Source organism: Ostrinia nubilalis, chromosome 3, assembly GCF_963855985.1.
Source record: "Ostrinia nubilalis chromosome 3, ilOstNubi1.1, whole genome shotgun sequence".
NCBI lineage: Eukaryota > Metazoa > Arthropoda > Insecta > Lepidoptera > Crambidae > Ostrinia > Ostrinia nubilalis.
Genome location: NC_087090.1, coordinates 4,230,734 through 4,258,586, shown reverse-complemented (window position 1 = coordinate 4,258,586; position 27,853 = coordinate 4,230,734). Strand labels below are relative to the sequence as shown.

Genomic DNA, 27,853 nt, shown 5'->3' with positions numbered 1-27,853 from the left:
AAGGTAACTGCAATCGAACTCATTCGAATAAAAATGCTGAAATAGGTAATTCAATTCGGTTTTATTAAAAAATATTCATGTTTCAAAATCACTGTTCAAAATATCGATAATAGTGTTAAGTCCGACGAGCTGACGCATCGTATGACCCGCTCTACATACAAATACCATGTACAATTGTACAACGATAAAAATTTAAGAGTAAACAGCTTTAAAATGAAAATTCACTTATCATTTATACAAATTGACGACGTGATAGTGCTTATCCAGTACAATATTTAATACTAATTTCCTTGTAATACTGTAACTATACCAATTCCATAAGATTTATATTGTAATTTAATGTTTCTCTACAAAAATATTGATATTTTTTTGTACTTCTCATTACACTTTCCACATGGAATGTTCGAAATCACACTATTAAAATACACATCAAAACCGCTTTTAAAATTATAAATTTATCATTAAAATTAGATTCGCAAAAAATAAATAGAAATTCATTTGAATGATTTAAACAATATTTTAATGTACTATGGACTAATCTAGGCCCTACCTAACTTGTTCGAATCTCAGTAAATTTACATACGTACAGTGACATCGCTACCTCCCTGCATCGATAGCTGGTAGAGGCCGCGCCAGGGGGCAAGTGTCCTGTAGGCCTACAGTGCCCCGGGCGGCGGGCCGGCTCAAAGCAAATGACTAATACAACGCGAATCACGAGAAGCAATCAACTTTTGAGAAAGCACAATTAGTACTTATTTGGCTTAGTCTTATCGTTGACAATAGGATACTTAACTAATGTCTATCTCCAATAATGTACAAATAATCACAAAGAGATAAAATCAAGCCGTACGACTCTCTTTGTCCTCAACCCAATATTGTTCACTTATCATAAAAACTATAAACACTGACTTGTCATGGATTACAGCTATTTGGCCCCGAAGAAACAAATCTAAGAACAGAGAGATCTCCTTCCATGATACATTTGATTAAAATTATGAAATAATTGGTTTGATACCGGTACATAATCCTAAAAACTACGCTAGCGCTGCTGATTTCATTGTAAACAAAATCTTTGAAGGCACACAATATCTTCGGCGATTTTATTCCCTGTTACATGTTCCGATCTCGCGTGCACACATAAAATAAATGCGAACTAACTTAAAGCGACATCGTTTCTGAATTATTTCAGGATTACTTTAAATTAGAGTTTAAAATACTGTATCTTAATGTTTTCGTATACACATAAATAGGCATTAAATCACTTCTTAATACATTTATTGCTGTCATATTTCATTTTGGTGTCATAATTTCAATGATTACATATAGTATTCGTTTTAGGCACAACTGTCGTGGCGCCACAGAATCGCCATGCGACCGGTAGCTGTCGGTGGCAGCTGATTCTCACGCGGCACCTTAGTATAAAGCTTTCTATCAGTTTGGCCTTCACAGCACTTTCCCTGTCATACAATTATTTCTTTCTACTTTTCCTTGAAAGTTATTATAAACGCCATCGGAGGTATTCCATCGATTGACGCTGCAAACAGCGACTTGACTGTACCTTATTCATATTTATTGCTTTACAGATTAGTTTTAGTCAACAAAATGATTCACAGTGGACCGAAACAATGCTATGCCGACCAAACTTTAGGCACTATCGAACTAATTACAAAAATGTCTTCAAGTCACTCACCAAAGTGCACCACTCTGGGAGTCATTTGGTGATTGGGCGTCACTCTTTGGGGCGTGTTCCGTTGACTGCAGACTGTCGTGGAGCCTGCAGTCGATTGGTTACTGCATGGTGCTGTCGGGCAGGCGGTGCGCGTCGTGGTGCCACGCGCCGGCCTGTTCGGGCCGCATGACGTCATCCACGGGCGCGCACACGGGCCGCGGGCCAGGCTCCGGCGTGTAAGTAAACGTCAGCCCTGTCGCGTATATTATGCCGTCGTTCCGCACCAGGGATACCGGCACCTGAAGACGTATACATGCCTGTTTATTTCTAAATTAGAAGTTATGCAAAATCGGTGGGCAGGTCATGGAAGGTCATGGAGGTAGCAGGACATAGATCGTAGCTGATGGCCGCTGGAGCAGAAAAGTTCTCGAGTGGCGACCACGAGCCGGATGACGTAGTGTGGGCAGACTTCCCACTAGGTGGACCGAGGATCTGGTGAAGGTTGCGGGAGATGCCTGGATGCAGGCGGCGCTGGACCTGTTTTTGTGGAAAACCCTGGGGAGGCCTTTGTCCAACAGTGTACGTCTTTCGGCTGAAACGAACGAACGAACGAAAAAATCGGCACGGAATTTACTGGCCGTTTGGTTTCGGCAGAGTAGATTAGGGGCGGCCTACGCTCCCCGAGGATGTCCCTTAGTGCGAGTATCCAGCCTACACAACCCGTCTAGGCAGCATATGGACTTGGCAGTGTAGGCTATATTCTTCATCATCATCATCATCTCAGCCATAGGACGTCCACTGCTGAACATAGGCCTCCCCCAATGCTTTCCATGGTTGATCCTTTAGTTGCTTTTAGTAAATTAGAGCGTGTCTCTCCTACAGTAGACTAAAATAAATGAACTAATAATTTAGATCGACTTATAACTGATTGAAGAAGAGGCTAAGGACTAGTACTCGTAATACAATGTCTGGTCTGATTTAAGAATATGTAAAACAAATTAGTAGCGCCATCAAAAGTTGAAACGAACACGAAAGGGTACATTTTAGGAAATGGTAAATACCCTTTTCCTCTAGAGCCCGCAGTTATAATCGAGTGCAATAAGAAAATATAGATAGAGAGCTATCAAATAGTACTTAGCACTAATGGATGTTAACGTGAATAGAGAGACATTTTAAAGGGCGCATCACTGGCAAAATATTGAAGCAATTTAGTATTATAATGCAGTCTTTTCTAATAGGATTCCTGATTACTAATTAGCTTTCATATTGCCTGACATTGATAACAAGCAGATGTAGATGATCATGACGCTTATAGCGACTTTACAGTGCGCATTTATAAATAGCAATCATATTAGATGCACGCCATGCATCACTAGTCACACATTGCGGAACACTTAATGAACCAAATGCGTTGATCAAATTAATTTATCTTCAACCAGACCTTTGGGTTAGATTGCATTTGGAACGAGCAAAACATACGTTCTCACGATATGCAGCAGACCTTTTTGTTAGGTTTTTTCGATGTTTATAAAACTATTGTTTTACGGCCAATTTAGTTGGCTTTTGATTTATGTAAATAGGTAGATACGTAATATTTTTAGCATTAAATGTGGGAAACGAAATAATAAAGATAAATTAAATCATTTATCCTTCATAAATCGATAAGATCAATAACTCATTAATTCTTAACACGAACTTGTGTCTGGTTTCTCATGGATTTAAAGACTTTTACTGTATCTCATAAAATAGCATCCAGCCAGCAATCGGTATTCCTTCAGGAACAAGTGATATCCAATGCAGTTGTGTACAAAATGAATGAAGCTGATATCTGAATCAACTGCTGTATCTACACTCGACAGCAAATAAATCGCACCACCCGTGACAAGCATTTTCAAACGTTAGCATCCCTACCTACTTCCCACCAATATTGGCACCATTTAAAAGCCTAGTTCTAAACTTCATTTTATTAAAGGAAAGGTTTTTACCCCAAAAATGTGTCTTTACAAGGATCCAGAGTCACTTCTTCAAAAAATAGGTAGTTACGCTATAGCCATTTTTTATGACTATAAAACTGTTAAGTTGGGATTAATCGCTATCCATCTGTTAAAGAGGACACGTGTGATCATTATTTGGTTTTATAACCATAAAATTTGGTCTAATTGATCCCAGAGGTGAGCCCAAAGTGAGGTCTTTTTTCAAGTCACATTTATGGTATATGTTAATCATTTATTAAGAAATTATATGTGTTTTTCCTTAAGGATATTTATTGGGCTTTCAAATAACACCAATATTGTTGGGGCACCATTATTGTGTCAAAAGAAAATCTTTAAAGTTCGCGTCGCGGGTGGTGCGATTTATTTGCTGTCGAGTGTATATTGACTCATAAAGGTAGCAGGAAGGCGCTGGATGCAGGCCGCTACCAACCGCGCGATCTGGATAGGCCCAGATGAGCCATGTTCGGCAGTGGACGTCCTGTGGCTAAAATGATAATGACCTGCAGTGCACAATCCACGTCACGGAATTAATTGACTTCCGGGCGGGGTTGCCCGCACACTCATCTCTCCCCTAAACTGCGTAGTGCCATCTCCCCATGGATTTTTTCTGTGTGATTCACCGCGTAGATCGAACACACTTACCCTTTAGTTAGACTTTTAAGCAGATGAAGTTGGTCATAGTTTGCGACTGCGAAATTTCGCATCATTAGTGTATTGCATACGGCGATATCTACGTACCATTAGTCTCCATGTCTCCTACTTTATGAGTATGAATAAAAGTTATGTAGCCGCTCAAAGATCATGCTAGATTGTTATCTGGTCCCTACCCTAGTACATACCAGCGTCGGCAGTGGCGAATTTACCAGCAGGCTGAGTAGGCTGAAGCCTAGGGCGGAAAATTTTAAGGGGCGGCAGATTTAGTTCATAATTATTTTTACATACACAAAGTATGTACGTATTTCGGATACGAATATATCAATGTTCGCCAGGCCAGTCAAATAAGATCCAACAACGCGGCAAATCTGTAAATCCGCCACTGAGCGTCGGTTCGTGGGTGCTAGTGCTGCTAGTAGCAGGGCTTCAAGTAGTTTATGATATGACTATACTACATTGGGCATTGGTCCCTAGCACATACCTGAGTAGACTGCCGCACCCACAGCCACTGTCCCCTGAACTGCGATATATCCGGTACAACATACAGCATGGACTTTGCGCCGGCGCACCGATACAGTTTCGGCCTGCCACGTCTCCAAACCACACTTGGAGTGAAGGCATCAAGTTGTTTATAAAGCCTGGTCCGTGAGCACGTAGAATTTGCGATAAGGATGGGTAGCTTGGGGTCATTGGACAAAATTCTACGTGCTCACGGACCAGACTTTAGCGACTTATAAACTAGATTTTTATTGGTCCCTAGTTCATACCTGAGTAGGCTGCCGCACCCACAGCCACTGTCCTCTAAACTGCGATATATCCGGTACAACACAGAGCATGGACTCGGCGCACCGGTACATAGTCTCGGCCTCCACATCCCCAAACCACACTTGGAGGGAAGGCGTGAAGGTGTTTACAGCCACTATCAGACTTTACTAGTAGTTTATCGATCCCTAGAAGTTCTAGAACATACCTGAGTAGGTTGCCGCACACACAGCGACTGTCCCCTGAACTGCGATATATCCGGGACAATACACAGCATGAACTCTGCGCCGGCGCACCGATACAGTTTCGACCTGCCACGTCCCCAAACCACACTTGGAGTGAAGGCATCAAGTTGTTTATAAAGCCTGGTCCGTGAGCACGTAAAATTTTGTCCAATGACCCCAAGCTACCTATCCTTATCGCTCGCGCGTAATTATGTTGCTGTCGCGCTCGCACACTCACTGCGGGCGCCCGTCGCACTGTCGCGACAGCAATATAATTACGCGCGAGCGATAAGGATGGGTAGCTTGGGGTCATTGGACAAAATTCTACGTGCTCACGGACCAGACTTTAGCGACTTATAAACTAGATTTTTATTGGTCCCTAGTTCATACCTGAGTAGGCTGCCGCACCCACAGCCACTGTCCCCTGAACTGCGATATATCCGGTACAACACAGAGCATGGACTCGGCGCACCGGTACATAGTCTCGGCCTCAACATCCCCAAACCACACTTGGAGAGACGGCGTAAAGTTATCCCCCGCGAGCTCTAACATGGCCACGTCGCCGCCGCCGTTGAGATTCAACGAGTGGACTAGAGGCACTGGCGTCACTGGCGACCTGAAAACGGTTGCTACTGTTTTTATCGTGATTGAACCTTTTTTATTTTGCCTGCCAGGATTTAATTTTGAAATAAAAACTTTTTCGGAAATACCATAGATTTTTCTTTTCTAGTGTTTTAGGTAATTCAATGAGGGCTATCGTTTTTATACTTAACAGTTGGCACCCCTGGCGATTGACAGGACCTACTCTACAGTGGCGCCATCTTGATGAGTGCAAATGCGATAGTCCTCCTACCACTTTAGCGCTCACAAGTTGGCGCCACTGTCTTCGCTACTAGCAAGTGACAGGACCTTACTCTACAGTGGCGCTATCTGGTGAGCGCTAAAACGATAGCCCTCATTGAGTATGAGTATTTATTAAACTTTTGCAATTATTCTCTTGATGCATTGTTTGAGATTCATACAAACAATTTTAACTTAGCTGGAGAGAATTTAAGAAAGTATTTTTTACTGCTAGTTTTATGAGAAAGCAAATTCCAATTAATAAAAATTAAATTAATAATAAAATGTTATTTCTTTTAAGTTACCTTACAGGTCCCATTCCTTCATAGAACTGATACTCCGCTTTATCTGTCGAAATGATAGTCCAACATGCTCCATCGTTGATCATTTCTTTGTTAGGCTCTTTGGGGCAAGGCGTTGCTTGGAACTGGATGATCCGTTCTTGAGACAGGCAGAGGTACATGCGCTCTGTGTCTTTCATGTAGAACGCACATTTATGCAGCTGGGACACAGGATCATCAGCTTCCAATAGTGCCATTTGTTTGTCCACCTATAACAAATCAATTAGAATTTACAGATAGCTATTTACAATGTAGTGTTATTAAATAATAAAAAACAAAAATACAGCATTTTCTTTACGAATCTTTTTAGTTTTTACTTGATTGATTAGATAAATTAGATATGTTAGTATTAAATTAGTTAGTATCTTGTTAGGAATTTATTAATTAAAATTAATTAATATTTATAGAAACAATTAGTGCTTAAGGTAAACTGTAGAGCATAAATTTTTATCAAAAATCATTATTATTTAATTACATTTGGCAGGTTGTAATTACCTTTCTAATTATCAGTCTCGGGAGTGCCATTCCAGTAACAGAACAGACTAGCTTCACAGTAGATCCATAATGTACGTATCCATCTCTCACAGCAAACTCCTCAGACTCACTCTCATTGTCATCCAAGAGATGTATCGTAAATGCACCCCACTGCGTTGACGATGCATGAAAATTGCCATTTTCTACATGTAAGTATCTTGTAGACACAGTCTGGGACCTCAGCCGATTAAATAGAGCTACTTTTGTACCACTAGCGATGCACAAATCAGCATTCTTCAGGGACTGCTTCTTCTTTGAGGGCTTCGATATAACTTTTATTCTTTTACTATTAAAAATACCAATATCATGCCCGTTCCCATAGAACATTTTAACGGATAACATAAAATGCTTTCTCTTATCAGAGTCTGATATGTACAAAGTTTTGGCAGCGCAGTACTGTTTGCCGTTGTTGAGGTCGAGCTGCTGCATGTCCTGGTCGGAGTTGCCGATGCCGATGAAGGCGCACAGCTGCGCCGCCTGCTCCGTCTCGCCCTCGCGCAGCATGCGCTCGCGCCGCAGCCGCCAGCCGTCCCCGAACAGGTAGATGCACGGCGGCGGGCAGAAGAACCGCTTCTCGTTCCCGTACGACTTCTGCGCCACCTTCGCGTGCAGGATCACCACGATCATGTCGGAGCGGTCGCGCAGGTACCGCTCCATCGCTTCCCTCGTGAGGCGGCGCTCCTCGGGGCGGTAGGCGCCGGCGCCGGGCCCGGCCGCGCTCGCGTAGCGCGGGAACAGCGCGCCGTGCTGCGGCGGCGGCGAGGGCGGGCCCTGCGCCATGCCGCCCGCGCCGAACTGATGCGGCATGCTCGCCACGGCTCCACCTCACCTGCTGCCGCGGCTCATACTGCTCGGGGCGCGATTCGCATACAACATACCGCTCTTCCCGTGCCACTACCTGAGCCGACTGCACTCTTTGCTGCGCTCGCAGAACATGATCCACTCGCGAGGATGACACTCTCGTCCCGACGGACGTGTGGCGTCCCTGTGGACGATTCGCGTAGTGTTTATTTGAAATGCAGCCGACGACCCCTATCCGCGATCTCGCAGATCGATACACTTTTGTATTATTCACGACACTATAAATTAATTACGGTGGGAACCGTAGCACACTTTTCATTCAAAAACACCTGTTCGACGAGGATATTTTCAGACAGTCTGGCCAACATTCCACGATGATACTGTTTACAATTTGCACACGATTTACGGCTTCTGTCTCCTGATAAATCCTTGAATGAAAATATTTCACATTATTCAGTAAATTGTTAAAATAATCTTGTGTTTATTCGTGAAATAAATACGACAACGCCAAAATTAAGAACTGTCAAACGATGAACCATAGACAAAAGCGTACGAGCGTGTTGTCGTCGTCCACACGCGCGAGAACACAATCGAGTGATGCGGGGTCGCTTCGCGGCGCGCCGACTGACAGCCGGTCATAGGATGTGGGGTTACGCATGGGGCGTGAGAAAATAAAGTGTGGGAAAGAGTGGGCGTCGCAGCGTAGTGAAACATTTGATATGTTGTAGTGAACCGAACACATATTTACGAACACACTGCGCCAGTAGCAGACATTTCGTTTGTGATTGTGTGCGTGATAAATACATCGAGTTCATGGAGCGAAAAGGTTGCGATGTGTGAGGAAGAGACTGACGATTGACCGGAGATCTCGTGGGAAACGACCTTTGTTATGTACACTGGTATATAAATTAGTATAAACAAAAAAATCTGTTCTGGAATTTAATTGCACGCGATGGGAGTCACTGGACTGTGGCGGTTGATCGAGCCGACAGGCAAGCCGGTGCCGGTTGAAACTTTGGAAAACAAAGTATTGGCAGTGGGTACGATTTTGCCTTGAATTTATAAATAAACATAGTTATTCCCATGGTAGTATCTATATTGGGACAATTATAATAAAGAAATTTATTTTCTGCAGATATTTCAATATGGTTGCATCAGATGGTGAAAGGCTACCAAGATGCCAAAGGAGCTCCACTTGCAAATGCCCATCTTATGGGTCTATTCCAGCGCCTTTGCAAACTGCTTTATTTCAGGATAAAGCCTGTCTTCGTATTTGATGGTGGTTTCCCAGACTTGAAGAGAGAAACAATAGTAAGATAACAATTTTGGACCTTAATTTTGTGTAACCTTACCTTTATTATTTTTAGTTGGGTTTTTTTAAATATTTTTTTGGACTTAAAACCTCTTTTATTTTGTTACTTTTATTACCATGCTGAAATAATAATTTTATTAAAGGTATCATTTAAATGTCTTGTTTTAGGCAAAAAGACAATATAACAAGGCAAAGTACAACTCTGAGTCAGAGAGAATTAAAAGAGAACTAGCGCTCTTGCTCAGTAAAAAGACTGCAATCAGTAGTCTTTTGGGCAAAGAGATATCTCCGAAGAAAGGGTCAAGCAGCAATACCACTAACAATGATGATCTTTTCAAATTGCCTGCCTTACCAGAAAACAAAGAAGAAAGTGAATCAGAGTAAGTATGTCAGTAAAAATTACAAATTAGAGATTTTGTGCTATAAAAAATCATGCTTTAAAATTTAATTTAATTGCTAGCTTCTTTTTTTATTTTGATAGATTGTAGATCCTGGCCTGGCCTAGAATTACATTCATTGGCCATAGTAGATAGATACAGTAGTGTTGCAAGTATTTAAAAATCTTTTAGGTCAGAAGATGAAAGCTCCAGCTCCAGTTCCATTATTGATTTACATTCAGTAGATATAGAATCAAACACATTCAAGACTTTACCTGCAAAGGAGAAGTATGACTTGCTCATAGAATTGAAAGAAACAAGGAAAATGAATTCTTGGGGTAGACTTCATGAGTTGCCAAAGAATAGTGATAACTTCTCAGACTTCCAAGTAAGTATTTTCTTCTTAAATTTAAAAAAAATACAATTAATGAGCATTTTATAAGTAAACCAGAAAATTTATTCAGATGCAGAGGCTCCTAAAAAGGCGTAAAGTTCAAGAATGTTTAGAGGAAACAGAAAAGGAAATGGGTGATGGTGGTATGTCTTTAAACGAGTTAGAGTCTCTTCTTAATGAAGAAGGCATAGACACAAAAATAGAAGAATTACCCACAAGGCGTATTGCGTCTAATGTTAACACAAGATTTTTGCTCATAAACAACGTAAAGCAGGCTTTACTTGACGCAAAAAAGAGACAAGAAAACAAGAACAATCCAGGACCCAGTGCAGCTAAAGAAGAAATAATAACAATAGAAGAGAAGCCACCTGTTGAAGATGAATCAGAAGAAGATTTAGAGAAAGCTATAAAAATGTCACTTGAGTTTGGAAATGAAGACAAAAATAATCCAGGATCAAGTACTACTAAAGAAGAAAGTATTGTAATAGACAAGAACCCACCTGTAAAAGATGAATTAGAAGAAGACCTAGAGAAAGCTATAAAAATGTCACTAGAGTGTGCAGATGATCAAAATACAAGCAACTATACTTCTAAAACAGATGATTCCTGGACTTCAGTATTGTCTGATAATGATTATTCACAGACCGACTCTGAAGAAGAAGATGGAATGGAACAACCAGATATGTCCTCGGCTAAGGCTTACATAATGCAATACAGCGATTTCACGAATAAAGCAATAGACGAAATCATAACAGTAAAAAAGAAAACTAAAAAGCCTAAAACTATGGGTGTTGATAAAATCTTGGAAGAAATCAACAATGAAAAATCTATCATTGTTGACAATGTAGATGTATCGTCAGATGACAGTGGTTCAGTTGAAATAACTTCTGATAAAGTTAGTGATAAAGACGTAGAGCTAAGCTATAAAGAACTAGAAAACAAAGAAACTGATGTAGACTTAACCCAGGCATCGGTTGTATTTGTTGAAAACCCGGTGCAAGATATCATAACACTTGATACTAGTGCAGAAGATAATGCCTTAGACGCGGAAAATGTAGTTAAAGATAGCGGAAAAAACCACTGTGATAAAATTAATTTAGATAAACTTGGCACAATCAATACGGCTAATAAACAATTAAGTATTCCTATTGGAATTGAATCAGAATCTAGCGACGAGGAATTTGAGGATGTCCCTGAAATCGAAAGCAAATCAACGAAACCTGGTATAGAACTTACGCTGAACATGGAACAAACATGTGAAGATGACGATATATTTGCAGATGTTTTCTCTGATAAGAAGAGCAGCAGTAATATTGTTGATATTGATCACGTTCTGCCACCTATCAAAAATAATATCGATAAAGTTGAAAGTGTAGTTAATCCAATTAAATCGGATTTTGACAAATCTCTAAAAAGTTCTCCCAAAGAACATGCATCAGCATCTTTATCAACAAATCTTACGCAGACGGCTGAAAAGGAGGATAGTATTCAGAAAAACAATAAAGATCATACTACAAGCCAGAAAAAAGATAGCCTTTCGATAACTAATACAGTCCCTAAAAGTACTATTGAGAAAACTACGCCAAGTGATATTCATGAAAATAAATCTCCTAAATTTTTAGCTGAAGGGGTTACAAAGGCTAATACTACGAAGGTCGATGCTCCACCACCTAAAGAAATATCCATTGAAAAATTAAATGATATGGCTAAGGAAGTGGAAAATGAACAACAACAACTGGAGCAAGAAAAGGGGCGGCTTGATCGTGTAGGTCGGAACATTACCGAACAAATGACTAAAGAGGCTCAAGAATTGCTTCAAATATTCGGGATCCCCTACATAGTTGCTCCGATGGAGGCCGAGGCGCAATGCGCTTTTCTCGAGAGCATTAAGTTAACTGATGGGACCATCACAGATGACAGCGATATCTGGCTTTTCGGGGGAAAGACAGTTTACAAAAATTTCTTCAATCAGAAAAAGCTTGTGTTGCAGTTCTTATCAGAAAGGATCGAAAAATCCTACAGTAAGTTTAATATCCCTAATGGTCTTTCGTAGACATACATACACCTATGGTATCTTGTTACTCTTCAACTATATTCTTTTTCAGACTTAACCAGAGAGCAGTTGATTTTGCTAGCATTACTAGTAGGCAGCGATTACACAACTGGCATTGATGGAGTGGGCCCTGTTACAGCGTTAGAGATCTTGGCGTCATTCCCCTTCAACAGAAAACAATTTTTAAATGAAACATCTAAGCAAGGAAAATATCAGCAAGTTGTTACTGGGTTGCAGGAGTTTAAGAATTGGGTGCGAGCTGGCAAAAGAACTGATAATACCAGCCTTAAAAAGAAACTGAGAAATATATCTTTGAATGACGATTTCCCTAGTGTTAGGGTAAGTTTCGACATAATGTTAAGGGTATAATTAGAGAGCGAGGCTGTCGTATTTTACGTCTCCCTCATGCATTTATGGCAAGCTACCGTGCATGTTCTGCTTTGGCATCCGCATGTAATCTCCATAGTGTATCTCAGTATATGTAATTTGAATGATAAATGTTTATTGCAGGTAGTACAAGCTTATTTCGATCCAAATGTTGAGAAGAGCGAGGACAAATTTACATGGGGGGAATTAGACATCACAATATTACGGGATTACACAAAAGCGAAGTTTGGATGGTCACAAAATAAGGTAGATGAAATATTAAAACCGGTTTTGAAAAGGCAAATGGAAAGAAAAAGTCAGAAGACAGTGCGTGATTACTTTAAAAGAACTGTAGAGTTCCAATCTTTGGAGCACCAAATGAGTAAGAGGGTAAAGGCGGCAGTTCAAAAAATGGACCCCCAGAAACCGGTGGGTGAACTGCTCCCGGTTGATGAAGAACAGCCCTCGACTAGTTCAAAGCCTCCTAGAAAAAGAAAAACCAATACAGAAAAGGGAACCGCTAAAGCGAAACCCATCCCCACCGGCCCTGGACCTGTAAAAAGAAATAAAAAAGATTCCGAATGCAAAGACCTTAATGTTAGAGTTGTGGCACATGTAGACGAGGCAACTCCTGGAATAGATATAATAATTCCGAAAACGGACAGATATCAAGAAATCATTCCACAACGAGAAAAAGACAAGGAGAGTCTGTTACAAAACAGAATGAAAGCTATCGAAATATTCAGAAAAACTAATATAGACCGTAAAAGAAAGGCTTTCAAGAAGAAACCACTTTTACCCAAGGAAAAGGCTGATCTGTCTGAAAGCAGTGATGGAGACTAATTTATTTTTACACGTGTTTTACTTAACTAATAATGATACAAAGTTAAAAATAAAATACAATTATAAAATAGTACATTTATTGTTTACATACATTCAACTGTTTTAATCAAGCATAATTACTTTTAAAACATTTTAATATCTCATGAAAATAATGTATGATATGGACACACAGTAATATTAAATTAAAACAACTAAATAAAATTAAAATTACTTAATAACGTGGTTTATCAAATAGGTGTGCAACGAACATTGTCTTATGTGGTGTGTGGTTAGTAGTTACATCCAAATTTAATTTTATACATTAAACAAGAGACCAGAATAACAGACACAAATGAAAGTCCTGCCTGATATGAAACTAATATTAAATAGAATTCGAATCTTCCGAGTCATCAATAAACATCAACCTGCTTCAGGACAAGTTTTCCCAATTGACCTTAACTACAATTACATTTCAAAGTGGTTAATAGTTTACCATGTCATTATAAATAAATAGATTCGTTATAAGTAGGTATATTCACTGGTTATTAAAAATCATCCATAAAACCCAAAATGGCGTTTTAACTATACGCATAACGCGTTAATGACAAAATATAATTTTCTACATAAATGCATATCGTGTACTCGTGTGCAATGTCCTTTATTTCGTGATTCGCGTATATCGCGCGCTCCTTGAAATGCCACGAAAATCATTCGCGCGTGTAAAATGTACAATCGATACATATTCAATAAGCGATCGCAACAGAAAATCTTGTATATTCGAATACTACCTTAACAAATACTATACACATTAATTTGATTTAAAAGGTGTAAAGAACTATAATAATAATGTAATCTACAAAAAATTTAATTCATACCTTCCCGTAATACTTCGACAATAGTTCCATTTGTGTCGATAATGTTACTCAATCCCCTTTCTTTAAGTACTATTGCATACCAGTGGAAATTTTTGATCACCCTTACCACCTAATCAATAAGCAAAAATAAATTTGATTGCCATTTCATTCTTTTAAAACTTATTTACAGCTAACGACTAACAAGTAAATATACGAAAACTGAACGTTAACTAAAAATACCTCACGTGACTATCGACTTATTTTGGATATATAAATAAAAATTTATACAGTTAATCACATTGTGTACAGCAGTCTCTCACATAAAGGTCCTCGCTCATCCGACTCTGAGCCCTGTAGGCACAAGCAGCGACGTAAGACTATTGAAAATTTTTCTCTAAATTCTGCGTACTTTATTTCATTGAAAGATTTTCGATAAAATCTTTCGTCCGTTACATGTTAAGTCCGTTAACCAGTCAAGTGGTCGACGACCTTTATTCTGCCATCGCCCTTTCCTAAGGACGGCGCTACTAGGGCACTCGTAGCATAACCTTTCGTGATTCGGTTCAAAAGCCTACATTTTAGTACGACCGACTAATTCAATGCCCTTGCGGAATTAAAAACATTATTTACAAGAAACAATGCTGTGCTGTAACCAAGAGATCACTTGTTTTAAAAATACCTTCAAGAATTCTTGAAGATTGTTTAATTACCCATTATTTTCTAAGTTCTATAAATCTAATTATTTGATGTTGATGGCTTATTATTGTCTAATTTGAACTAAGAGAGAGAGAGTTGGTGGTGGTTATTATGAAATGACGCTCAAAACTCTATTCATTCTTAGCTTAGAACTCATTCTACACCTAAGCTCACTGATGAAGATGTTGGTTTCTCTATTCCCACTATCGAGAATTTCGATAGCGACAATGTAAGTCCCCCGAAATCTTAATCCTTGCTTATAAAATTATGCAAATTATAAATTGATACAAAATTATAATATAATGTAGGTATTAAAAAAAACCCTAACTAAATTATAAATGTAGTAAACTAATAGTCGTAGAAGTTATGTGGGATTCAGAAGGCATAATATGTTGTAGAAAAATAGTAAGTAGTCGAGAAGGAAGTTGTAGTTTAGTTTTCAGTAGTGAATCACGCAGTTGGGTTAAATTAGTCGGTCATACCTCACTGGCTTACCAACCACTATCACCCAGTGGTGTAAAGTATCAGTATACTGCCGATCTATTAACCGTTCCAACAGCCAGCCAGCACACGGCTTTAAAGCCGATATCAGAGGACATCTTAATGCAGTCAAACTTGACGTTCCTGGTAATATGGTCAGGATAGCCCTTTGAACAAATGCCTTGATCTCTTTCCTTTTAGGAGACTACAAGGGAAAATAAGTTCAATGATTGTCAAATTCAGGATGTAAGGGATAGGTTTGAAAAATTGTACAGCGAATTCACTCTGCACTGAAGTTTGAAAAAATGGGAAGTCTATATTCAGTGCTTTTCATCCCAGAATAGTAACTGATTATTATTTTTCTGTCAAAATCCATCCCGTACATCATGTAATTTTAAATTTGAATTGTAATTAAAATACAATTTAAACGTACAAAAGACTGTCACAAGCAGTGCGAGTTTATTTTCAGACATGTAACTTTAAAATAAATGAGACGTTTCGACAACAACCCCTCACTAAATCGAGCTCTCGCTTACATAAAGCCGACCTTTCGCGTCACTACCGCTGCACCAACGCACCGCTCAATGACCACACGGTCCACAGACTAAATATGGCTCCATCTAATAATCACACAGGCAATTTGACAGGGATTTGAGCAAGAAAACGGCAATTGTCTCTGGTTTGTGGTTTACGATCGTAATAATAAATGTATAATAATGAAATAAATAGTTTTTTAATATCTGTGTATTCCAGTTTGGATGAACCACACTAATATTAGGGTAAAATCAAGTAGCCACCCTAGTGGTCAGACCTACAAGTGTTTGACCATAGACAATAATTTCACAATGTCAAAAAACGACCAGAGACACAACAAACCGCGCCGTATAACGGTCAAATCGCTGTCAAACGCCGCGTTCGGAGCTGAGCAGCCTCAGACTCGTGTCGCCTACAACCTAGCCTTAATCCACCTTGACCACGCTGTATATCTTCCTCACGAACCAGAAGCAGGCCATGAACCCGATGGTGCCGGTGAGAAGGAAGAATAAGAATACCATGATGAAGGTGTACCCGAAGTATAAGAAAGTGGAGGCCGCGTCTTCGATGTTGAGTTTTGTGAAGAAGTAGTGGCAGCAGTAGACGAAGAGATAGCCGGCCGTGGAGCCCGAGCTGAGGAAGGCGCGCCACCACCAGTGGTAGTCCTCGGCGCACAGGTGGAAGTAGCACAGCAGGATGGTGGTCTCCGAGCACGTGATCACCAGGATCACGAACACGAGGAACAGGAAACCGAACATGTAGTACATCTGGAAGGGACAATGTGTGGATTAAAGACTGCCCAGGATGCATCAGTGTATCTTGATCAGCGATTATAAAGATTCCTTACTTGTGGCTTTCCCAATAGGAAACAGGTTATTTAGTTCACCACTGTAAGACATCTAATTTTATTACCAGATGCAAATGGGGGCATTTAGCCAACAGTCTACATTCTCCACTTTAGCCACTGGATGGGGAGGCATAAGATTATATTATTAGCAGCGTCAATCTTAACATTAGGGCAAATGAAAAAAAATGCGGGCATCATGATTTGATAGCACCATGTAATCTACTATAGTCTTTTCACCTGCTTTGGTTTCATGAATAAAATCCTGAACTTAATTTCCTATTTGTCATAAAATCATCAAAGAAAAAAAGTAATTTCTAATTGGCCATGTGAGCGCTTTTGATCTATCTGTAAGCTTGATCGTTTCAGCCGAAAGACGTCCACTGCTGGACAAAGGCCTCCCCCAAGGATTTCCACGAAGACCGATCCTGCGCCGCTCGCATTCAGGCACCTCCCGCGACCTTCACCATATTTCGGTCCACCTAGTGGGAGGCCTACGCTACGTCTTCCTTACTTGCATTTAGCTGTAAGCTTACTTGCTTTTAAATTAAATAAATAAAGGACAATCTAGCGTCATATGACTCTAAAATCTCCATTATAGATCATCCACGCTGAACTGTCCCACCAAACTCAATGACAGGGTGGCGCTACCATCGTTCAACTATATGGTTTCCAACATGGCAAAAATCGGAACCAGCGATCCGGTATTGACGGTGGCGCCCCACTGTCAATGTCATGCATAGGACAGTTCAGTATTTTGGAACTATATATCCCACCTGGCTAGACCACAGCGAGTTGAGGATGAAGAACAGCTGGATGAAGATGCACCCGAAGGGCAGCACGCCGCCCATCACCACGCCGGGCACGGGCTGCGTGTACAGGGACTGCTCCGGGATCTGACGCGGGATCTGGTTCGTGCGCACCGGGTGGTCCAGGATCTAGGGAGCAAATAAATAAATAGATGTGCTTGTAAGCTTTAAGCAGCCCCGAGACGATCAATTGCGATTGTCAATGTATTTACGTTCCAATTGACGGAAACGATTGTCAATTGCTCAGCGAAACGATCAATATTAGCTTCAATGGCACCTGTCAATTGCGCTTCAATTAAAATTATCATCAATTTGCTTCAATCACGTAAATTCAATTGACAATCGCTTCAATGCCTTACGCAAACGATCAATGTCAATTGACAATCACGTAGAATTGACAATCGCAATTGATCGTCTCGGGACCACTTTACACAACGCCGTCTAGTTTAAAAAAAACTCGGGTGATAAGGACCTATAGGTGTGACGTGTGGTGACAGCAGATTCGACAACATTTGTCACTAACCCCTACTCTTCCCGCGGGTGTCATATGAGGCGACTTAGGGACTACACATCAAACAGAGAAGAGGACTGTAAAGGGCTGTTGATGAGATGATGAAGGACCTACAGGGAAGTAATAGGAGTATGAATAAATAAATGTCCTTGGAAATTTCACAGCGCCATCTAGTTCCCAAAAATATGCTTGGACACCTCCCTGTACTACATGGTTGTCCTAAAAATACATAATATCTATCTGGAGGTGGCAGTGTTAAAAAAGCTGGCCATGCTTTGTAGCACTCTGGAATGTTACATCTACCCTCCGTAACGGAATGCCTTAAGCTAAAATAATGATAAAGAAATGCTTAGTCATTTAGATAATCAATTGATATAACGAAGTCATCAAAAGATACTAATCAGTGGCCTTAGTCATCCAAGCAGATAATTATCTGGGTTATCAAAGTATTTAAAGTTATGCAATATTAAATTAGGTGCAATCTAAAAATGAAAAAGCAGCCTTTTATTCGACACACTTGAAACATTGTTAGAACACTTTATCTAAATTAAAAAAAATCTGTTGAGTCATCGCACTGCATCGTAACGTCTATTTTATCGAAGCCATTTTTGGCTTTCAGCCAGGTTACGATGCGCGCCATGATAGATTAATGATTTCTAGATTACAAATGTATGGGCTTATCGCGTAAAATCGATAAAATGGCGCGATAAAAGCTTATCGCGGTGCGCATCCTAGGCCTACAGGTCTGTTTCATTAAAAAATAAGATTATTTCACACTTTCCCTTTGAAGTTGTCCATTAGATTTCCTGGAATTAGATTTATGGAACTTTTTACGCCTAATCATGACTAGAGTCCAGGGTTCGAAATTATCAAGATAATTACGATTCATGATAATTATCGGATAATTATCAACGGTATAAGATACATTTGTCATATTGTTTCATAAGAAATTCTGATTGCGAATGTTGCTTTATGTTTTTGGTTGTTGATTTTTGTCAAGTTATCCATTGCTAGTCGCATAAAGCTTGGAAAATAGATAAATATTTTGACGCTAGATAACTAGTGATCATTGTGGAGTTAAATAGATATGTTTTATAACTATCTATGTTGATTAACGCCCACGCAAGTGCGGAAATACACGTTTGAATACAGTTAATTTTCACGAGCGCATTTTTTTTGTTATTATCAACCGATAATTATCCATCTGTTATCATCACGATAATTATCCTTTCGAACCCTGCTAGAATCATTTCAGAAGCAAACTCACCCTCTTCCTAAATCCGAAGCTTTGTGCGCCTAATCATGATTAGAATCATACAGAACTAAACTCACTCTCTTCCCAAAATCCGAAGCTTTGTGCGCTTATCATGATTAGAATCATATACAGAGTGAAATTTTGTAATGCCACCTTGAGGGAAAGTACTCTTAATATTGTTGATAGAAACTTTTTCTCAAAGAAAACATTCCTTTATTTTTGAAAAGAAATAGAACTGCATTCATAAATTTCCAAAAATTTGCTTGTCACACCTGGGAATCGAACCAACTAAAATCTGTAAAAAATTACACTCTGTATTTTTATTACATCGATCGTTAGGGTTAAGTATAAGGATGAAATCTCTCTAACAAACTTGATAAATCAAATGAAAGGAAAACCATGAAATCTTAAATTATTTTAATTATGTTACAGAAAATTGTATGGTATCATAGTGAATTTTCGAAAAATTTTGGAAAATCTTTGAATGCAGTTCTCTTTCTTTTCAAAAATAACGGAATGTTTTCTTCCAGTAAAAATTTCTATCTACAGTATTAAGAGTACTTTCCCTCCAGGTGGCATTACAAAATTCCACCCTGTAGAAGCAAACTCACCCTCTTCCTAAATCCGAAGTAAGCGCCGATGAAGGTGAGCGGCACGGACACGCCAAACCACAGCGCTAACAACGCCACCAGCGTCGAGAACGGGATCGCCGCCGACGAACCCTTGCCCCACAGCACCAGGTTCATTATGAAAAACAGCGAGAACACCACGCTGCGAACAAGAACGGATGTTTTTAAAACTTCAAACTGTAGGTACACTAATTTATTTTTCAATGCAATCAAAATTACAAAAGTTGAAGTAAAGATTGTCAACCAATAGCTTGAAGTGCCTGTACTTCTGCTGTATTTAGTTAAATAGATTAGCTGCCTGCTGCTGTCTTTCCTGAACACTATAATCCGGGCCTTTTCAAGGCGAGAGTGAATAGGTACTTACAGGGCAGATATGTACCATCATAGACTTACTCACTTAAAACCAGGTGCGATTGCGATGAATTACCTGCCTTGTTTTGCATTTTTTTTTAAATTAATTCCGAATTTTCAAACGCAGGAACCTTCCTGCGTTTGAAAATTAGGCCGACGTCATTAGTAACTCACCCCGGGCACACTATCGACGTCAGCAAGATATTGCTCTTCCAGTGGCGGCATCAGCGCCCCTGGGTTGGCCGGGGATAGGAAGCCGAGGCAGCGAAGGCTGACGTCACTCACCCCGGGCACACCATCGACGTCAGCAAGATGTTGCTCTTCCAGCGGCGGCCGCCGAAGCTCTTGTAGATGCGCGCGCTGACGTCACTAGCGCTCCCCTTGTGGCGGGCGTCAGGAAGAGGCAGCGAAGGCTGACGTCACTCACCCCGGGCACACCATCGACGTCAGCAGGATGTTGCTCTTCCAGCGGCGGCCGCCGAAGCTCTTGTAGATGCGCGCGCTGACGTCACTAGCGCTCCCCTTGTGGCGGGCGTCAGGAAGCCGAGGCAGCGAAGGCTGACGTCACTCACCCCGGGCACACCATCGACGTCAGCAGGATGTTGCTCTTCCAGCGGCGGCCGCCGAAGCTCTTGTAGATGCGCGCTGACGTCACTAGCGCTCCCCTTGTGGCGGGCGTCAGGAAGCCGAGGCAGCGAAGGCTGACGTCACTCACCCCGGGCACACCATCGACGTCAGCAGGATGTTGCTCTTCCAGCGGCGGCCGCCGAAGCTCTTGTAGATGCGCGCGCTGACGTCACTAGCGCTCCCCTTGTGGCGGGCGTCAGGAAGCCGAGGCAGCGAAGGGTGACGTCACTCACCCCGGGCACACCATCGACGTCAGCAGGATGTTGCTCTTCCAGCGGCGGCCGCCGAAGCTCTTGTAGATGCGCGCTGACGTCACTAGCGCTCCCCTTGTGGCAGGCGTCAGGAAGCCGAGGCAGCGAAGGCTGACGTCACTCACCCCGGGCACACCATCGACGTCAGCAAAATATTGTTCTTCCAGTGGCGGCATCAGCGCCTCCCGGTTGGCCGGGGATAGGAAGCCGAGGCAGCGAAGGCTGAGGTCACTCACCCCGGGCACACCATCGACGTCAGCAGGATGTTGCTCTTCCAGCGGCGGCCGCCGAAGCTCTTGTAGATGCGCGCGCTGACGTAGCCCGCGGCAGCGCCCAGCAGCACCCACGCTACTAGAGCACACGTCATCAGCGCCCCCCGGTTGGCCGGGGACAGGAAGCCGAGGCACGCGAAAGCTAACGTCACTAGCGTCATGCCGAACACCTGGGAACGTGCTTGTTGTTAATTAGGCTATTTCTTGAAAAAAAAAAGACCGTGACATTTTGGAAAAAAAAAACAGTGGATCCACTATTTGAAAAGATACAATGAGAAAATGATCATGGATCTAGTCAATGGTTCTTCTGTGAGGTATTTTTAGGTCACAACATTTAGGTTCTTCACCAGAAATATGGTATCCTTTATTTTTTATTGAAACCATACACAATTTATCAGTCTAAACTATGGTCATCTGTATAACCTGCGCTTGCGCAGAAAAAAATACTACCCACGACAAGATTTAGCCACGCGCTAGTTCCGCATTGTTAAATTCGGTGAGTAGATGGATAGTCTTTTGAAATGCGCTAAAATTATTTCATTTAATACTTTATTGTAAATAAGGTTTTGCTCCAAAACCATTGATTAGGTATAGCTTTATCTCTTTTGTCGAAAATACTCATTTTCATCACAAAACTGGAAAATATTTTGTAAATTCTGCTTGCTGTTTATAAACTCGCCAGAGCAATTTTGTTTGTCAACATTGAGTGAGAACGCATGGTTTAAGACGCGAGATGATTGCAAAGTCCTTGAAGTACACAAATACATGTTGAGAAGGTCATAAACAAAATCATTTCAATAGTTTTTGTCACTCGACATTTAACATTCTCAATGCATTATGATGTTTTTCAGGTTACATGTACTGTACACAGAGTCTATGAATTTGCAAATGAATAAATCTATAAACATCAAAATTAATTATAAATATTTAAAGTTTGAATTTGTCTTTCAATGACGAGAAGATTTACGACTACGAAAAATATTCACACACTTCTGATCCTGGGAAAATACATTGTTCTCAAGAGATGTGCGATTATCACGGGTGATAGTATATTCTACTAATACTAATTGTTTTAATACTAAAGCACAAAGATGTTACCTGTGAACCAGAACCAAGGAACACAGCAAGCAGCATTCCTCGTCGAGGTGGTCTGAACACATCACCATGTACCAATTTCCAACCGAATTCCTCCTAGAAACCAATATAAATTCACTTTACAGTAATACATTTACAAACAACATTTAAGTAATGTCCTCTAAATTAAAACAATTTAGTAATAAGTATCTCAAAATAAAGTATTTAATACCTGGGCATCTTCTCCACATTCCATTTGGTTGTATCTAGCTATATCTTTATGCAACGTCCTTAGCAGTATCATGGCAACCATTCCACTCAGGAACAGTACAATTACAAGAGAGTTTAGAATGGAGAACCACTGTATGTTAGTCTGTGGCATCGACTCCAGAATATAGTCCCATCTGGACGACCATTTGATGGTGTTGTTCTTGATAAACGTCACACGGTACGTGTACACAACATTAAAGGTGTCGTCTCCAGTGAAGGACTTCGGTATCTCAAGTGGGTTGTTGTGGACCGAACAGTCTAGGTTGTCTTTCTTTGGGTGGTTAATGCTGGCAGGTTTAATCTGAAAGAAAAAAGTTTATTTATCATCATATCCTGTGGTTTGCTCATGATGCTAGTTAAGTTATACATTTTTACTATTAGCAAAATCTTTCTAGATTTTCACAAGTTAAAAAATCAAGACTAACTTGAATAACTTTAAAAAGATCTGTATGTATTACCTTAGCTGAGATTATTCGTCCCCCATTATCCCCAAACCCAACAGCCCAGTCCTCATCTCCGCCACTGTGATATGTGATCTCTAGATCTACATGATTAAATAGATAATATGCACCGACTTCTTGGCCTGGAGGTACGGTCACTATTGGTGAGCAAAAGTCCTAAAAAAACAACATGATTGATTGAATGTTTTAACTATAACCACAATTTTATTAGCTGTTATCTTACATTTTAACCATAAAGTTTAATCTAGTCATAATTAATACTCAAAAATTTTTGTAACTTATCATCATTATTTCCTTTTACATATTGGTGATAAACTCAACTAGAAATTAGATAACATTTTTCCTGTAATTAAATCTATGGAAACATGTGGTAGTTTAATTCAATTTAGTTTAAATGACATGGCAGGCAGGAAACAAAATCAAATTTGTTAAAAGGTAGGAGATTATATTTATACATCACTAAAGACAATTTATCCAATAAGAATCACATAGTACTGTTTGAAGTTTCCTGAGGGAAAATTACTTACAGCATCACGTCGAACTTGACAACCCATTGGGAATCCAGTACTACAGTATGTCTTGCCTCCCTCATTCACAAGGTAGCACCATGTGACCGGCATGTTATCCAGGATCCAGTGGTGTTGGTAGTACAGAGCCATGCCCATTTTCAATAGATTCAGTTTCTTGACATCTTCTGTGTTGGATGCTTTGTATTCCCTCGAACATACCGCCTTACAGTTAGTATTCTCCAGGAAATTTATCTTATAAGGACTCGGACGAATACGTTCCCCGAAAACCACTTGGCCGAGATTCTCGACTGGCGACTGCGTCTCATCAGAAAGACAGAAATCGAAGTGGTGGTACTCGAAGGGTATAACTGATTCTTCTGTGTTCAGTCTGTTTACGTAAAGAGGAATTTCATTCTGCAACAATTATGTATGTTTAATGTTAGTTGGTAGAATTCATAATTTCATTGTGTGAGGCAATCATTTTTTCATATAAAAAGAATGAGTTTTAATACATAGCGCATTACACATTAACATGCTAATAGGAAATTAGTTACAACACAGTGAAATATTGCCTTATCTCTATGTGCTTGTAATTAATGATCATGAACATGCCGAGGCATGGTATACTATGTAATAATAGGCAAACATAATGTACACGTCAGTCTCACCTTGCAGGACTTCCCATTGTCTTCTCCGGCTTTACAGTAGTTCACAGGAGCTAGGCCCGGCAAATAAAATGCTGTAATAGGCGTCAACAGAAATAATGCGCATACCGCATACGAGAGGGACATGATGTTACGAATCATTTCCGTCATGTTAAACAAGCCAATACTATCATAAGTCGCAAGCGCAAGTTATTGAATTCCTCATAATCGAGTAATAAAGAGAGAGTTAACAATAAGTAGGGAGTTTATTTGGATTTTCACAATTTATTCCCAGCTTTCGTACACACAAATGTCTGCAAATGTCAGAACGTCACCACCAAAGAGCACTGACTGGTAGTGATGTGTCACTCACTGTATCAAGCTTAAGTAATTGAACATTCAATTACAAATGGTGGAGCTAGTCCTACAGCTGGTTCTATAAATTCCTCTTTTCTATAACAATACATACCTTTAATTCTATATTAAATTCTAATTAAAATCAAATATAAAACTCAAAACAATATTTTAAAATGAAGTTGCAAGACTAAAAATAATTACTTTTTTAATTGGAACCAAAGAGTAAAATATTATTGTCTGTGATGTTACATAAAAAAACGAACTTACGAAAACTATCAGTCTATAGTTCCAAAATACTGAACTGTCCTATGCATGACATTGACAGCGAGGCGCCACCGTCAATACCGGATCGCTGGTTCCGATTTTTGCCATGTTGGAAACCATATAGTTGAACGATGGTAGCGCCCCCCTGTCATTGAGTTTGGTGGGACAGTTCCAGTTCAGCGTGGGTCATCTATAATATGCCAAGGTTCTAAGTTAAAAAAAAAATACAAAGTGCCTTAAAATTTTTTGGTCGCCGAAGGAAAATAAATACACTTTACTTCTATATTTTAACTGACAATCATTTCATTAGTACGTAAATAAATATAGTTCCCTTATATCAGTAATAACTGTCTAATCAAAACAATACTTTATTTGTTTTATGATCTTAAATAAGTACACAAATCACCTCATTATTGTGTTGTTAGCTAAAAATATTTATTATTAGGCCCGGTTTCCACCAAGGCGGAGCAGAGCGGAACGGAGCGGAGAAGTATTTTGACCGATTGGTCAATCTGATTAACTTTTCATTAATTTCACTTCGTTTTGCACAGCTTCGCTATAGGTAAGTACGCGCCGGGCCGCGCAGCCGCTATCAAATTCTTATAGAAAATTTTGACGGTCCGACCCTAAGTACTCTCCTTTGCCCCGCTCCGTTCCGCCTTGGTGGAAACCGGGCCTTAGGAACGTACATAATGTTCCTTATCTCCTAAGCTAATGGATAGACCCACTTCTATCTTAAATAATTAGGCTTTCCTTTCCAAACACAGTTTTAAAAGGCACATTACCGCTTAGTTGTCTGGTCTTAACAGAGGTTACCTATAGCCCTACTCGTTACAAAAATAATAGTTTAAATATCGCTATAGGAACTATACACCTACTTACGAAATTGATGCCTGTTCAGTTTTTTTTACAATCACGGGTTAGAATATGACGCTGATATTATTTTTGGTTTTTATTATAACATTCTTTCTTCCCGACTTGAGGCCTGTTTACAGCGAAGAAGGAGAAGAATGGCAACTGCAGGATGTCAACGTGAGTAATGTTGCTACTGTACTACCTACTTTACATTACTGCATGACCTGTAAACTACTGCATCTACAGAAATTGATGCGAAAGTGTCTGTCAGAGTTTATCTTTCTATTTAGCTCATCACGAAAACGCTGTATCGATTTAAATGAAATTAGATAGAGATACCTAGTTTGAACCCGGAAAAGGACATAGGACAGTTTTTACCCAAAAATAATCCTTATGGGGGTAGAAAAGGGGGGTGCAAGTTTTTGAAACAGGGTCCCGCGTGATAAAGTTTTTCTGTGACATACTCGTACCAAACCGACATTTATAGTAAGTACGCGGGCAAAGCCGTGGGCAAAAGCTCTTGTTAGTTTAAAATAATTTCATAAATTACTTATCGATTCATAAAGAAAGACCTATAAAATAAAAATTAAATTCATAAAATTCATTTATTTTTGCAAATAGGCTTTTAGAAAGCACTTTTACACGTTATCAAGCAGGAACCTAAGTATAACTAACATGACAAAGCATAGCAAGAAATACACTGAGGGCATCCTAGACAGTCCGGTATAACTATTAGATAAGCTTACACACAGTAAGTAAGTATCGACTAAGCACATACCTAATTATCTCTCATTTCAGACTGAAATCCCTGTGTCCACCATGGGTTTGAAATCGAGATCAGAATCTTTCCCATACCAATACCATGACTTCGATTTCTGCCAATCCGCGGAGACTGCATCTTCCATTGGGTCTTATCAGGATGGGCTATTCGGACCTCGTAGTCCGTATTTGATTAACTTTCTCGAAAATAAAGACTGTACACTTTTATGTAAAAAGTCATATAGCCGTACTATAAAACAGAAGCTCGAAGACTTGAAAAATGCGATAGCTTCGGATTACGAACATCGTTGGTTCGTTGATGAAAGACCCGTAAAGTGGTGCTTTATGGTCATTGGCCATGGCTTACATTGCCGCAACAGTTTTCCTGTGGGGTGCTATGTAACTCCGACTAAGGTACGTAAAGACTAGTATTATATTATCTGTGGTAAAGCATTCTGGCCATCTCCTCCTTTATTGTAAAGTAAAATAATGTAACTAATACCTACTTATTAGGCTTTGTCCAGCTGTGGACGTCATTTGGCTGAAACGAACGAACGAACCTAAATCTACTTTCTTTATCTAATAGACCTAGCCATTTTGACTGTATTTTGGATTTGTGTATTGCGATTTGATACCTGATAGTGAAGTTGAACCCTAATTAATACTTCATCTTCGTATTATAATGTTTATCAACCATTTTGTCTTATGTTTAGAACACATGTCGACAAATACTGAAGAGTCCCAAAAAATACGCCTATTATTTATTCAATCACGTCGACTTGCAATTCATATACCGCAGCGAAGATACTGAAAAAGGAGACGCAGGAGCCAATCAAGGACAGATTGTACTTGTCAAGGTAAAGTTGCAGATTGTTTAAAATTTCACGTAGCGTTTGGTACCGTGGTTTGGTTGTCGATCATTGCCACTTTAAGTCGTAACTGTCATCCCAGCGCCCGTGGCAATACCATTACCTGTAAAGTAGTTAGGTTCCTATATGCACATTTCGTTTTAGGTAGAAGCACAGATTAGGTACTAATAAGTGACTTCGGGTCTTCGGTAGTAGTCGAAAATTGCCATTGCGCAAGGAGTTCTAACTGTACTACATAGAGCTTTCTTCTGAACGTGACGCATACCTATACCTATTAGTGAAATAGGAATAAAATGATTACCTACCTCCCTAAGTACTTAATGTTCTCTTAATTTCAGGCTACACCAGCTAGCATAGACCACCGCCTCCATCCTCATCGTTCTTCACTCAGTTGTGACGGGTACACCACTCCGCTTGTACTACCTTCAATTACATATGACGGCAACTTAACCATTTCGTATACTTACAGCGTAAGTTTTTATAAAAATAACACCATGAAACGCCCATCAAGATGGGATTGATTTAATGTCTAACT

The 27,853-nt window shown here is 40.0% G+C and overlaps 3 protein-coding genes and 1 long non-coding RNA gene across 7 annotated transcripts; 2 read left to right on the top strand and 2 right to left on the bottom strand.

Annotated features, from left to right (window-relative positions):
- Positions 1-42: 42 nt before the first annotated feature.
- On the bottom strand, positions 43-7,830 carry LOC135087636 (suppressor of hairless protein). Its single transcript, XM_063982375.1, has 4 exons — positions 6,980-7,830; positions 6,449-6,693; positions 5,694-5,919; positions 43-1,968 (listed from the first exon to the last, which is right to left on the bottom strand). Exons 1-4 carry the CDS (start codon positions 7,823-7,825, stop codon positions 1,789-1,791), a joined length of 1,497 nt encoding a protein of 498 aa, XP_063838445.1. The 5' UTR covers positions 7,826-7,830; the 3' UTR covers positions 43-1,788.
- A 937-nt stretch (positions 7,831-8,767) lies between these two features.
- Positions 8,768-13,256, top strand: LOC135087635 (DNA excision repair protein ERCC-5 homolog). Of its 3 annotated transcripts, none has more exons than XM_063982373.1 (7): positions 8,768-8,855; positions 8,955-9,130; positions 9,300-9,511; positions 9,701-9,896; positions 9,973-11,923; positions 12,008-12,294; positions 12,466-13,256. In XM_063982373.1, exons 2-7 carry the CDS (start codon positions 8,978-8,980, stop codon positions 13,162-13,164), a joined length of 3,498 nt encoding a protein of 1,165 aa, XP_063838443.1. In that variant the 5' UTR covers positions 8,768-8,855; positions 8,955-8,977; the 3' UTR covers positions 13,165-13,256. The 3 variants fall into 3 exon arrangements, with proteins under 3 accessions (XP_063838443.1, XP_063838442.1, XP_063838444.1); XM_063982372.1 differs by having other exon boundaries at positions 8,772-8,859; XM_063982374.1 differs by lacking the exons at positions 8,768-8,855; positions 8,955-9,130; positions 9,300-9,511 and having other exon boundaries at positions 9,762-9,896; positions 9,960-11,923.
- On the bottom strand, positions 13,225-24,546 carry LOC135087637 (transmembrane 9 superfamily member 2). Its single transcript, XM_063982376.1, has 9 exons — positions 24,239-24,546; positions 23,589-23,984; positions 23,059-23,217; positions 22,563-22,901; positions 22,355-22,447; positions 21,221-21,426; positions 19,738-19,897; positions 17,328-17,489; positions 13,225-16,474 (listed from the first exon to the last, which is right to left on the bottom strand). The coding sequence occupies exons 1-9, from the start codon at positions 24,383-24,385 to the stop codon at positions 16,133-16,135; spliced, it is 2,004 nt and encodes a 667-aa protein (XP_063838446.1). The 5' UTR covers positions 24,386-24,546; the 3' UTR covers positions 13,225-16,132.
- Positions 24,547-25,087: 541 nt separating this feature from the next.
- LOC135087634 (uncharacterized) lies at positions 25,088-27,802 on the top strand. 2 transcript variants are annotated; one of them, XR_010260896.1, is made up of 5 exons: positions 25,088-25,144; positions 25,737-25,867; positions 26,489-26,863; positions 27,163-27,306; positions 27,657-27,802. It is a non-coding gene; the product is annotated as an uncharacterized LOC135087634 (long non-coding RNA). The 2 variants fall into 2 exon arrangements; XR_010260895.1 differs by lacking the exon at positions 25,088-25,144 and having other exon boundaries at positions 25,306-25,867.
- The last annotated feature ends 51 nt before the right edge of the window (positions 27,803-27,853 follow it).

What these genes read in the sequence shown, in the direction of transcription:
- LOC135087636 (XM_063982375.1), bottom strand. Translation starts at nt 7,825, where the DNA reads ATGCCGCATCAGTTCGGCGCGGGCGGCATGGCGCAGGGCCCGCCCTCG. An exon ending in CGAGACTGATAATTAGAAAG is followed by an intron (nt 6,694 to 6,979) that starts GTAATTACAACC and finishes GATTTGTTATAG; the next exon opens with GTGGACAAACAAATGGCACT. An exon ending in GGGTGCGGCAGCCTACTCAG is followed by an intron (nt 1,969 to 5,693) that starts GTATGAACTAGG and finishes ATACGTCTTCAG; the next exon opens with GTGCCGGTATCCCTGGTGCG.
- LOC135087635 (XM_063982372.1), top strand. Translation starts at nt 8,772, where the DNA reads ATGGGAGTCACTGGACTGTGGCGGTTGATCGAGCCGACAGGCAAGCCG. An exon ending in ATAACTTCTCAGACTTCCAA is followed by an intron (nt 9,897 to 9,972) that starts GTAAGTATTTTC and finishes AAATTTATTCAG; the next exon opens with ATGCAGAGGCTCCTAAAAAG. An exon ending in ACGATTTCCCTAGTGTTAGG is followed by an intron (nt 12,295 to 12,465) that starts GTAAGTTTCGAC and finishes TGTTTATTGCAG; the next exon opens with GTAGTACAAGCTTATTTCGA.
- LOC135087637 (XM_063982376.1), bottom strand. Translation starts at nt 24,385, where the DNA reads ATGACGGAAATGATTCGTAACATCATGTCCCTCTCGTATGCGGTATGC. An exon ending in AATGTGGAGAAGATGCCCAG is followed by an intron (nt 22,448 to 22,562) that starts GTATTAAATACT and finishes ATTGGTTTCTAG; the next exon opens with GAGGAATTCGGTTGGAAATT. An exon ending in TCCTTGGTTCTGGTTCACAG is followed by an intron (nt 21,427 to 22,354) that starts GTAACATCTTTG and finishes GCACGTTCCCAG; the next exon opens with GTGTTCGGCATGACGCTAGT.